The sequence below is a fragment of the Amblyomma americanum genome, chromosome 5, assembly GCF_052857255.1.
Source record: "Amblyomma americanum isolate KBUSLIRL-KWMA chromosome 5, ASM5285725v1, whole genome shotgun sequence".
Lineage (NCBI taxonomy): Eukaryota > Metazoa > Arthropoda > Arachnida > Ixodida > Ixodidae > Amblyomma > Amblyomma americanum.
This window is the reverse complement of record NC_135501.1, coordinates 38,693,781-38,706,608: the sequence shown is the minus strand read 5'-3', so window position 1 is coordinate 38,706,608 and position 12,828 is coordinate 38,693,781. Positions and strand designations below refer to the sequence as shown.

General features: G+C 46.3%; 1 protein-coding gene across 4 annotated transcripts in view; it reads left to right on the top strand.

The window, feature by feature from the left end:
• d4 (double PHD fingers d4) overlaps positions 1 to 12,828 on the top strand; it is a 74,573-nt gene that overhangs the window by 20,353 nt on the left and 41,392 nt on the right. For all 4 annotated transcript variants that reach the window (XM_077664754.1, XM_077664753.1, XM_077664756.1 and 1 more), the window contains 2 exons: positions 5,834 to 5,900; positions 11,048 to 11,280. In XM_077664754.1, coding sequence (XP_077520880.1) covers positions 5,834 to 5,900; positions 11,048 to 11,280 — 300 coding nt within the window. The remainder of the gene's footprint in view (positions 1 to 5,833; positions 5,901 to 11,047; positions 11,281 to 12,828) is intronic.

Here is a 12,828-nt window from a genome sequence, read left to right as displayed (position 1 = left end):
AATTTTCTGTGGGTGCAGATTCGAGCGACACGGCAAGCGACACAGGCATTTTGCTTCGCTCGACGGCGTCGCTTGCCGCTGTCGCCTTCGCGTTCGCGAGTTTTCGCGTACATGGAGTCCAGGCTTTAAGCGCTCTAATGGTAAGTGGTGGCCTCATGGATCCACCAAGTTAATACTACTTCCAATTTTCTTAGAAAGAATATTCAAGTTGACAGCTCTGGTATGTGCATAATTTTTTTTCTTTGCGCCACAGGTTGCCCTGTCTTCGTGAAAGGAAATTTTTTTTTTTTAGTGATGACAAATCATGATGATGATGATACTTATGGCCACATCTAGTGGCAGCCATGAGCACTAGGCGCAGTGCTTGCTGCAGACCTGCTCTTCACCGTACGCGTAATGGGGAAAAATGCGTTCGTACCCGCTGGCTATCGGGCATCACGCTCTTGGTTGTTATTAGTTCCGGGGTTTATTAGTTATCTCTGTAATTTTGCTGTCTACAAGGTGCCATACGCCAGGTGTGTTCCAAGAACTTGCATCCTTATTTAGACTGCTGAAACATGCAAACCTCGACTTAACGAAACTCGCGATTTAACGAAATTTTCGGCTGCAAATTGGACTTCGTTATATCGAGGTTCAACTGTATATTGGTCTTATATGCAGATACCGGTGTGCTGTACATATTAAAAAACAAGTCTGCCAACTTTCATTAAAATAAGTCTGATAAGAGTGGAAAATGTGTGCACATACATTCAAAATTGCTAAAAAATGCGAAAGGAGAAAACAGCAATTGAAAGTTTGAAAGATGTGTATTTACTGAAAATCAATTGGCTATGCATGAAACTTTCCCAGGATGCGAAATGGGCTGTCCTGCAAATGTCCATCATCACTAGAACTGGCCAGCACTGTACGTGAGACCCTCCCGGTCCTTCCGACTCGAGTCTTCAACACGAGCCCTTTTTGCCATAGTGCGGTGGCGGGCTCGTGCCTCAGCAGTCTGCCAGGCAGACATCCTTTTGATCCGCCTCTCATTTCGAGAGTCGGTAAGCGTTAGCAGCTGGTGACCTGGGAGCACACTCAAGCTTCTCTAACACCTGTTGAAAGCTTGCATGCCCTTCATTGAACCATAGCACTGCAAGTGCTGTGGCCACCTCAACAACCGTTCGTGACGCAAACTTAGTCTTTGGGCAAAGCAGCCAGATTCTACTATTGAGAGATTCTGCGTCTTGCCTTGGATGCAGCGGGCCAAGAGGTTCTCATCTGTCAGCCGCTTATATATAGGAAGGACTGCCTTCCCTTGGGCTTTTGTGAGGACGCCAGTCCCCTGCGTTTGCTGGCCTGTTCCCGGGTAGCGAGTTGGTACTCACCACATGTTGGGCACAGTGCACCGTTCATTAGTGTTGTCAACACACCAAAGTCGCACACCGCAACGTTTGCAGAGCCGTGGTCGCTTGGCCTTTCATCTTTTTCGAAGAACGCAATCTTCTTTTCGGAAGCGCTGACAAAGCTAAACGCTGCATTGATCTTGTCAGAAGGGCTGTCTTCGTTAGGCGTAGCGGGTCGGGGATGCTTCCCGCAGAAGTCGTTCTCCGCTTCGCCTTGCGCCTACCTTTGAACTTGTGCTTCGCGCTGTACTTCCGATCACGGAAATCGCGCTTCTTCGGACTGGTCGTGCTGAATGAAAACTAGAGCGGCACAGATGCAACGGCGAGCGACGGGTTTGTGGTCTGCGAGATGCTGACCTGTCAGCTAACGAGAAAAAGGAAACCATAATCTGGCAGTGGAACTGCATGGGGATACCGTCGAAAAAGGGAGAACCTGCATCTTCATATCCAAAAACCTGGAGGAAGGGAATGTGCCGGACGTGACTGCCTTACAAGACGCGCAAGCAATTACTAAATTAAGAGACTACAAGGCACTCGAAAAGAAAAATACGGCGATACTTGTGCAAAGTAACCTTACGGCTATGGAACATGACATAGGCCCCGTAGATGTAGATTGCCTCCTAGTGGAGGCAAAGGGGCAAAAGCAGGCTTTTCGTACTGAATGTGTATAGTACACCCAGAGAAAAGCATCCCCCGGTAGTGCAAGCAATTAAAAAGGCGCTTAGTGTGAGCGGTAGACAGCCACTTACAGTGATTGGAGACCTAACGCCTCCTCGCACACTGCGTGGAAATACAAAATAGGCCAACCAAAAGGTGTTGGGATCTGGAACTGCATTCAGGATGAAGGCCTAACACTTCTAAATGATCCAATGAAGCCGACCCAGATTAGGAACAGCGTCCAACGAAACACCAGCCCAGACCTGACCATGTGTAAAAATGCGGGGGATGGAAAGTGTCAAGACACCCAAAACAGCCTAGGCAGCGACCATTTTATTATTGAAACCAGATTACCGATTAGGCATATAAGAGACATTCCAAAATTACAGGCGAATAACTAATTGGGACAAATTCAAGCTGATTAGAATCCAACGGGAAGAGCAAGGAACCCCTGAAGATATTAGCACTTGGTTGGGACAGCTCGAAAGGGACATTGCTGCAGCAGCAGAATCTGTGCCGATAGAGAGAGAACACCAAGCGCTAGACAGTAGGATATTACACATGTGGCAGGCAAGGGTTTCCTTGATGCAAAGGTGGTTAAAGCAAAAGCACAACCGGAAATGGAAGTTAAAAATCAACCAGTTGGATCTTAGCATAGAAAAGCACTCGCAAGACCTAATTAGGCAACAGTGGAATCAATTTTCCGATCAGATGAGTGGTAAATTAGGCAATAAAAACACATGGCAACTGCTGAGGCACTTATTAGACCCAGAAAGCAGGAAGGGTATAAATAGACTACTACACCAGGCAGGTTTAACAGATGAGGCTTTATTAAAGGAAATCGAATGTATCTGTATTGGCGACACTAATTTGGCACCGCATCGAAAATACAACGGTATTCCAAATTCAGATATGGACGAGGACATATCGGAGGCGGAAGTAAGAGCAACATTGCACCGGTTACGCACCGCCTTGGCGCCGGGAGCAGATAATGTAACCAACAAACACTAAGAAACCTAGATGACAGGTCTGTAAAAGATCTCACAGATTTCTTCAATCAATGTTGGCTAGCAGGAGAAATCCCGGATACTTGGAAACACGCAAAGAAGATGATACCAAAACCCGCCACGACCCTCCACTTAAAAAACCTAAGACCGATTTCTCTCACATTGTGTGTAGGAAAGCTTTTGGAACACATAGTACTGAACAGAATTCAGCATCACGTGGACAAGGGGGACGTATACCCGGATTCTATGCTGGGCTTTAGGCCTTCCTTGTCAACACAGGACGTCATGCGGCAGCTGGCCGAGAAGGTAATTAACCCAAAAAGCAGTAGGGATACCCGGGCAATACTAGCGCTAGATTTAATCAAGGCTTTTGACAATGTCAAGTGCGAAGCTATTCTAGAGGCACTAGGGTCGCTGGGGGTAGGGAAGAACACATACAGTTATATCTCAGCATTTCTTCAAAACAGAATGGCTGAGACACATATTAACACACTCAAAATTGAAACCATTAAATTAGGAAGCAAAGGGACCCCAGAAGGATCAGTCTTGTCCCCCTTTCTATTTAACATAACTCTCATAAATATGGCTAAAACAAAGTGCCTAACCTGTCCCATGCACTCTACGCCGATGACATCACGCTATGGGCCACCAAGGGAAGTGATGCCGATGTGGAGGAAACCCTTCAAAGAGGCGCGGACACAGTGGTCAGGGAAGCCGACCGTGTTGGACTCACCTGTTCCCCGTCTAAATCAAAACTTCTAACAATAAGGCACCCGAGAATTAAAGAACACCCACCCATTGAGGTATTTCTGGGGCAAAACAAAATTCCGGAGGTCAAGGAACTTAAAATACTTAAAATACGCTGTGGCAACATTGTTGACACGGCGCATAAGCGCAGCTGTGGCAGCTCGTTTCGCCGCCGGCAGCAACAGCTGCTCCGCACCGCGTGGCTGGTCACGTGCTGACCACATGGCTGGTCACGTGACCAACCACGTGGTCAGCACGTGACCAGTCACGCCGCCGGCAGCTGCTCCACACCACGTGACCAAGCACGTGACAGTGTGGCGGCACAGCCATAGGGTGGTGGCGCTGCCACTGCCACGCTGGCGGCTCGAAATGCTACCGTAATGTAGCTATCGCTACAAAATATGGCTCGCACAAATCAGTAGGTTACAGCAATGCAATGAAACAAATTGACAGCTATTAGCAGAAAATTATGAGCAAAGAACAAAAGCAGACAAATATACCACAGAAAAAAACATCAGGAGCAATTTTTCCAATAGACAGGAAATAACCGTTGCTCAAATTTACTGCCATGCACTTAAACAGCAGAATTTGTGAAAAGAAACAAGGTTTGTTTGAGCCACCAGATGAGCTGAAAAGAATAAACAAATGGCAGTGCGAAAAATTTCATGTACTATGTTACGATCACGTTAGTTAAAGTGGATTTAAACACAGAATGGCCACATATTTCGACGACCGATCGGGGGGAGGTGATTCCATTGTGCTGATGTTCTGGGGATGAATGAGTTGTAAAGGTGATTTGTTTGGCATGAAAGAATACCAACTTTATGGCGATGATCGATCCGAGCTGAGACGCAGCAAGTTGGCATTATAAATTTGCTCTTAAGGATGGCGTTATCATAGTAAATCTTATGAAATAGACAAAGGCAGAAATATATTTCTATGTTGGGACAGTAGTGGGAGTGATAAGCTTGATTTCATGGTAGTGACACCAGAGTTACAATAATAAGTCGAGAGAACGGACCTGGCCGCATGGTTCTGTGTAGATTCGAGTTGGTATGTTATTGTCTGTTGACAGGAGTCCCAGATGGATGCAGCATATTCGGGTTTAGTACGAGCAAACGACTTGTAGAGAAGCAATTTTACGGAGCTAGAAGAAAGAATAAAGTTATGGCGTATGTAGCCCGGCATGTGGTTGGCGTTGTTGCTTACATACTTCAGACAGAGAAATGGCCAGGAAGGTGGAGGACAGATAACCAGTGGGCTCTTGGGGTGACCAAGAGGTTATCAGTCCCCTTGACGGCTTTACTTCGGGTGCCAGCAGAAGCAGACATTGATGCAAATGCGGGGAGCTCTGTGGGGCCCTTTCGTGGGGCAGGCAACTGTCACGCCATGTGGATGAGCACATGTTCAGGACAAAAATGGTTAGTGATGTTGATTAACGTGAATCATTGCCCAGGGAATGGGGACTACCAGTCAAGAGGAGCCTGGGCACTCTTGTGTTTGTGTGGGGTGTTTTTCTCTCAGGAGAAGGTTGACTGTGAAATCAAACCTTTACATTCCATGAGGGAGCCTTGATGAGCTGACAGCTTCCTCAGCCATGAGGAATGTGGTGTCCAGATGTGCTTGACACTGCTCCCTGGTCTTGTGGCTTGTTCGTGAGCAAGCCTCGCAGAAGGATCTCACATTTCCATGCTGCACTTCAGGTGCTCAGAAACCATGCAGCAATGGGAAGTGCACAGCGGAGATGAGGCTGTTGTGAAATGGAAGCCAGTAGAGGAATTGGGAGAGAAAGAGGATGCAAACAGGGCCCCGGCAGGGTGCACTTGTGCATGCAGTCAGTCCCCATTATCTGGAGTTCACTTCCACGTTGTGACCGTATAGCAAATGCCTAAAGTTGGTCCTGTTTCAGTGAAGCTTTCATTTACCTGCTGGTGTTGTTTTTCACTGCTTCGCAAAAGGCTGACCACAAGTGCAGGTGTCTGCTTTGTTGACTGCTGCGTAGGCTATGGAGGGGCTACACTGATTGGGACTCTTCTGCAGAATTCCGGGCAGAAGAAGCGGACACGCATCGAGTACACGGACGCCGAAAAGCCCTACAGCTGCGAGAGTGAGTGTCGCACTTCTCAGATTGTTTACTTGCAGCTGAAACTGCTGTGCACATTTTCCTTGGCTTCATTGCACAGCATAGCCACATGAGGATGGCAAAGTTCTAACTGATCAGAGTGAGCATAGGAAGTTGAGTTTTTTTTTTCTCAAAACACCACATACACTCAAACCCTGCTACAACGAATGCCGCTACAGCGAAATTTCCGCTACAACGGAGTATTTCTGATTCCCCGTCAGCATACCATACTAGGCAATGTAATTATTTTCCCCCACAGCGAACAATTTTCGGAGCGAGGTTCTGCTTCAACGAAATTTGAATTTCAGAGTAAGCGGCCGCTTTTTGTTTGTTTGTTTGTTTTGCATGTCCACACGTGCCCGTATCTTGTTAGGTTTCACCAAAAATGGCTCCCAAAGACAGTTTGCACTTTCAGTACCACGGCTTACATTCCCTGGAGAATCGGAATTAATGTGCAGTCATGTGCGAATAAAGATGCGATGCAGCGCACGACTGCCTGTGATCGTTTTGCCGACGGCTCGGACTCCGCACTTGCAACCCGCAGTCGTTGTTGCACGACGGCTTTTGGCTTTTTCCCTTGCTTCGCTGACGAAGGCATAAAGGAAATGAGTTCTACAGAATTCATTTCAGTGTCAAGGAATCATGTCAACGGAAATCAGTGAAAAGGTTAAATGTTATATGATAACCGGTGGCTAGTTCCTGGGCGCTTTTTCCAAGGCTTCTTTGCGGAGCACATTAGGCGTTAGGCCTAGCAACACCGAGAAAGCAGGGAGCAATGATCCGTTGTTGCCTGGCGCGCCAGTGGGCGTCACATCATTGCTAGAAGCCTGACGCCAGGTAGGGTGCACTCTAGTCTCGCTGTTGCGCTGCAGGCAACCATCGTGATAAGGCTTTTTTTTTTTTTTTTACTCGGTCTGGTGCACTCCGCCACTGACTGAATACAGCCACTGCGAGTGTCGGTGGTTCTTGGTGGATGTCTCAACAGAACGGCACTCCGCCAGTATGTTTGTACCGCGTGTTGCAAAACATAAAATGTGTTCGAAGAATCGCAGCAACTGCATTTCTGGTACATCGTCTAAAGGATTAATTTTGATGTGCATATGACCGCTACTCAACGCGCAGTGACACGGGTGCACGCACGTGGAGTCTACACCGAAATGCCTCCAGTCACCGTGGTCCAAGTTCCCGCACGACGAATGCAAAAACGCTTGTGGAAAAATTTGTTAATAGCAAATGTAGCGGGTGCGTTTATTACGCGCTTCTGAGATTTTTGGAATGCCAAGGAAATTGCCATGACACCCATTTGGAAATGGCAAAAAACCAAAACTGACAATTTTTGTAAAATAAACATTTTTCATGAACTATCTGGTCCAAACTGCCAATGTCTAGCCCAATTTCACGATATCAAAGCTTCTGCTTCAGCAAAGTTTTTCGTGGGTCCCGTGAATTTTGTTGAAGCGGGATTCGACTGTATACAGTAAAAGGTCATTTATTTGATCCCGATTAATTCAGAAATCCAGATAATTCGAACTGTCAGCTCAGTACTGTCCATCGTCCAGTGTAGGTCTGTGGTGTTGGATGCTAGCTTATTTGGACGCTGCAGGTCCCGAACGCGTTAATTCGAACAAGCTTCCAAAGGAAATCCCCGTCCAGGTATATCCAGCACGGCAAGAGATCGTCAAAATAACCCTACTAAAAACCTGAGTTGCATGATGCAAAGCCGCATGACGGCAGGCATGACGACGAACAGAACAGTCCAACTGCTTAGTTTCAGTTTCATTTTTATGAGGTCACACCCATTTGTGTCAGCCCGCAGCAACGATGGTTCAACCAGCTAGCATCAGCCAGCGAACCCAACTCAGTCGAGCACCGTTTCGAACGCTGATTGGCGCGTCACTGTTGTTTTCTCGCCCCACCCACCCACCTCACCCCTTCCCCCCCCCCCCCCCTTTTTTCTTGCTGCTTCGGCACCATTTCCTTCACTTATGTCCGTGTGGTGCCGTTGTTCCATTGCGGTGAAACAGTGTCCTTATCACGTGTCTCTTGCTCTGTGTGCTGTGAAGCCCACCGGAGCTTGTGGCATGTGGCCGTTAGCACTTGTCTGCATCGCTCTCTCCGTCCTTCTTGTGCCTTTTGCGCTATTTTTTCACCATGCTGTGAAGCCTCCTCATTCACGGAGGTTCCACCTGTGATGGGTGTGATGCAGTCGCAGTTGAGCTCCACTGCATCGCACCGTTAAGGATGCAGGAAGCCCTTACGAATTTGGAGCAGTTTTTCTTCGGCGCTCCCGACAGTATGCATGCAATATAAAGCATTGATGAAAGCATGAAAAACGATCATTGCCGTGCTGTTTTTTTTTCAAAATCAAGCAACCATTGCCCAGTCTTTCATCACATAAATTTACTGTGATGCAAGCAGTTTTTGAGAGTTTATTATGAGTCATTCGATAATTTGAACTTTCAGATTATTCGAACGTTTCTTCCGACTCCTTGAAGTTCGAATTAACGAGCTTGTACTGTCTACTTACATTTCTGCAGTTTAAGGATTCCAGGTCATCGCAGCTATTTCGGAGCACACCACTGTTGTTAGTATGGTTCCGCTTTTGCACCCAGCACCCCACCTTGCAATACGCTCTGGACACATGGTTATGCTGGAAGCCTGTTTTTGCCCATACATTTGAGTTCATAAAAATAACAATGCATGCAAGTGGAGCATTACAGTCGATTTTAAAGAAACACAGTTTGCTCTAATTGTAGGCAGTTTTCACTATAGAACTAGTATTTTGTTCATTTTTGCTCATAAGATACCCCAGCACACGGGCCACACTGTGCCCAATGTAGTTATGCAGGCTGGCCTTGAGGCCGATGTTTTTGTTGTATGGTACACTGTTTATTTTCCTTTGTGGCCTAAGATACAAAGTTTCTGTATTCTAATTGTTGAAAATTTAAAATCACTGATGTGGGTTCCACGAAACAGCCGCAACTACGTACACAGGCCGCAACTTCGCCAGTCCCACTATCCTCAAGAAGTTGGTCTCTCACTTCCATGTGCGCTGTGTCTGTTATTGTGGGGATGTAAAATGAGAGGGTCACTGTGAGTCAGGTTCACAGTCAGAATTCTACTGTATCATGACATGACTCAATGACATGCTGCATGGTGCTGTACTTAATACAACCTGTTGGCTTACAGCAGCTGTGCCGTGATTGATGGCCATCTGCACGTTGGTTTTATGCAAGGCCTAGCATTACTACCATCAAGCTTTTTCCGTGTGCTGGCTGCCAGTTCTATGGAGAAAGAGCACATTTACCCATGTGACAAATGCAAGGTGCTGCCATTTGTAAATCTCGTGATGTTTCTTCCTAAATGTAGAGGAGCAGCGAGTTCATAATCTACGAATGTTTATGAGGTTCAAAAAGTGAAAGTGTGGTATGAATCGATTAGCTAATACTATTTGCAAACTGTTCGAAATTTCGAATATCGTACACATTAGTATTTGATCGAATTCTTGCCTGCACGTAAATAATATATGCAGTTGAGCTGACTCTTAAGCACTGGCGTTCAGTGAAACTCACTGCGGCAAATGTAAAATGACCCATTTCACTTGAGAGGTCCCGTACTTGCACAGAATGTTGGACTCATTTAAGTAGGAAGAAATGAAAAATGCTACCATACTCTTTTGCTCTCTTTTGGAGCGAGCAAGCAATGGTGATAGCAGTGCCATGCCTCATCCCACAGAACTGTGTTGGGTGACGCGCACAGAGCGCATTCTCACATCGGGGTCACATTGTCACTGGACATGGGAGTTTACATCTAAACTATTGGTGTATGAATACCATTTACCTCAGAGAAAGCCCTGTCTATATAGGAGTCGCTGCACGAAAAACAAGATTTTAAAGGGCTCGGCCAGGTTTTGTAGCATTGAAATACAGATCACCACTCTCGAGCAGCTAACTACTATACTAGCCACACCAAAAATTTCCATCTATCAATCTTTCACCTGTGTAAAGGCAGCAGCAAGCCTTTGCACGGGTGAAAGATTGATAGATGGAGACATTTTTAATTTGGTGACTACATTAACTTTTCAAAAGCGCGAGGTGTAAAGCTGGGAAAGTCTAAGTGCACGATTTTTAAAGCAGTTAGCCACTTCAGCGGCTTTTTAATTTCAGGAAGATGTGGGGCTCATTTTATTTGGGTGCTAAGTTGACATTTATATTTTTGTGTTTTTGTATGCATAATGTTGTGCTCAAAGGTGGAAGTCTTTTAGATGTTGCATTGTACACTGCCTCCCTCTGTTGGCCAGCTCTCACGCGGAAACAGTATCAGTCAATAGTCTCTGCCAGAATGGCCAAGCTATGTAGGCAAGTTGAGTGCTTTTGAGGCGAGGGAGTTGTTGAAAGGGAAACACGACTGTCAGTAGAAATTTTTCTTGCTTCACGTATTTGCATGAAATTGAGTATATGAGAAGTAATTTTATGACTATCCTCACAAAATTTCACTGCTACTATAGGTCCAGAAAATTGGTATCTAATGAATATGCTTCCTGTAAATCTTGTGTAAAGGCTGCAGAATTAAGAAAATGTGGCAGAAGGCTGACTCAGCATTCTTTGCATTACTACTAGTGCGCTACAGGTAAAGTCATTCTTATAATTTTTTTTCCGCAAAGCACAAATTTTTATTGTGAATTTTTTTCGGTCCAGTGTTTGTTGCCATATTTATAATGGGAAGAAAATTTCATACAGTTGATTTAATACAAATTTGAATAACTAAGAATGCCTTGATCTGCAGTTTGGAACTAGGAGTGCGACAAAACTGATGGGGTCAAAATAGATAGAACAGCTGTGAATAAATCTGCACTGCAAGGTTAGTATCTCGGCAGAAAACCGCAACAGAGAAAAACGCTCATTGTTTGAGCATTTCCCCACAATGCGGAGCCATCATGGTTCACGAAACAATTTTTTCAAAGTGCATCCCGGTCGATTTCAGCTATGAAGCTTCAGGACAGCATAAAATACGAGGAATATAAGCGGATGCAAGAAACTTAAAAAAATAAATTTTTCGGTATTTCAAAGCAGCGTTGCCCCTTAGGGCACCACTACATTGCAGGCACTGTCTGTGTGGTCTCATGTGTGCAGTCTGTGGCGTGCGGTACAAGACGCGCCCGGGCCTGTCGTACCACTACGCGCACAGCCATATTCCTGGTAGCAGCAGCAGCAGCAGTGGCGGTGGTGGCGGGAGTGGCGGTGGTGGCGGAGGCAGTGGCTCTGGTGGTGGCAGCACCGGCGGTGGCGGCAGTGCCAATGCCAGTGGCAACACCGCAGCTCCTAGCACGGCCGATCATCATCCACCCTCGGCCGCAGCGCACCAGGTGTGCACCCACGCACTCATTTGCTTCCAGGTCATTTACATCGAGGAATAATGAAGCTGGGGTGATGCATCTGCACAAATGTGGCTTGTTTTTTCTGCTCTCCATGGGCTACTTATGAGGGCGCTGCGTTAAGGATGCAGGCTGTCAGCATGATGCAATTATTGTAACACTATGCAGAGGACCAGAAGGTTTGTAGCACTGTCACATTGGCTGGTTCTTCGTCCAGCCTGATTCATCGTGCTTGTGCTTAGGTTCCCTCTTTGGTGATAAAGTGAACTTTAGTTACTAAGAACCTCACATTCATGATTTTTCCCAGATATACGAAATTATCTAAAATATTTACTGCGAATTTCAGTATACTGAATGTTTCGAATACCTTGTGTAATTTATTTTTTAACCCATAGTAAAGGCACCTTATTGTTACAAACTGGGCCTGGACTAACGGTGCCGAAAATTCTATTGTGGTGCTCCATCACATTTTTTTTTTATTTAGGGTGCAGTCATTGAAGTGGGGCGTCAGAGTCTCATTCTACTTTCTTGTGCTTTCGCCATTGCGTGTGTTCAACTGCACCGCCAAGTTTCACGTGGTGCTGAGACAAGTGGCTGACTGCGAGTTCTGTTACAGTAAAACTTCATTAGCCCAGATCTCGCGGGACTAGGAAAAATGCCTGAGTTAACCGAATTCCGGATTATTGAATGTACCATGAAAACGAAAAAAAATATACACAGCATGAACGTACCTTTATTGCTTGAGAAACTGTTATTTTCGTTTGCTTCGTCGCCGGAATCTGCACTAGAACGATCTTTTTCAACCCCATCAGGTGAATGTGCGCACGCTCGCTGTCGCGGGATACTAGTACACAGAATTCCTCTGGAACGGCGAGAGCCTCGGCAGCTGATCTCGATTGTCATCATCCGAACACACGCCACATCGACCACTTCCGTCAATCAGCTGGCCAGTAACAGCAACACCATTGTCAGTAGCAGTGTAGTCGGCAAACCGGACATCAGCAGGCAGGAGAAACTCCATGCTGCTGTCATCAGTCTTTTCGTCACCCATCCTTTCAGTGTCCTCTGGAGGCACAGTCGTCAGGGCAGACAAACCTGCTGTGCCTGAAGGAGTTCGCAATGACCTCCGCAAACATGTTGCTTCAGACATGTGCTAAGATATGGACCGCACTGAGGAAGTTTGTGTCGTATTCACGCTCTGCCTCCTTGCAGAGCAGCATCCTTTCCATCACATGCCGTCTGTACTTGGTCTTCACATGCGGGATAATGCCCTAATCCAGTGGCTGTAGAGCAGCCGACTTGTTTGGCGGCAGTAATGCAAGCTCGATGCATTCCAGCCCTGTCACATTGGTGTGTGCGCTGCAGTTATCCGCGACAAACAAAACCTTGCGGTTTTTGGCTGAGAAGCAGCGGTTGAGGTGCCGCAGCCAAGTTTGAAAAATATCCATGGTCATCCATGCCTTTCTGTTTGCTCTGTACTCTACAGGCAGACAGTGAACGTTCTTAAAGTACCTAGGGTGATTTGCTTTGCCTATTAAA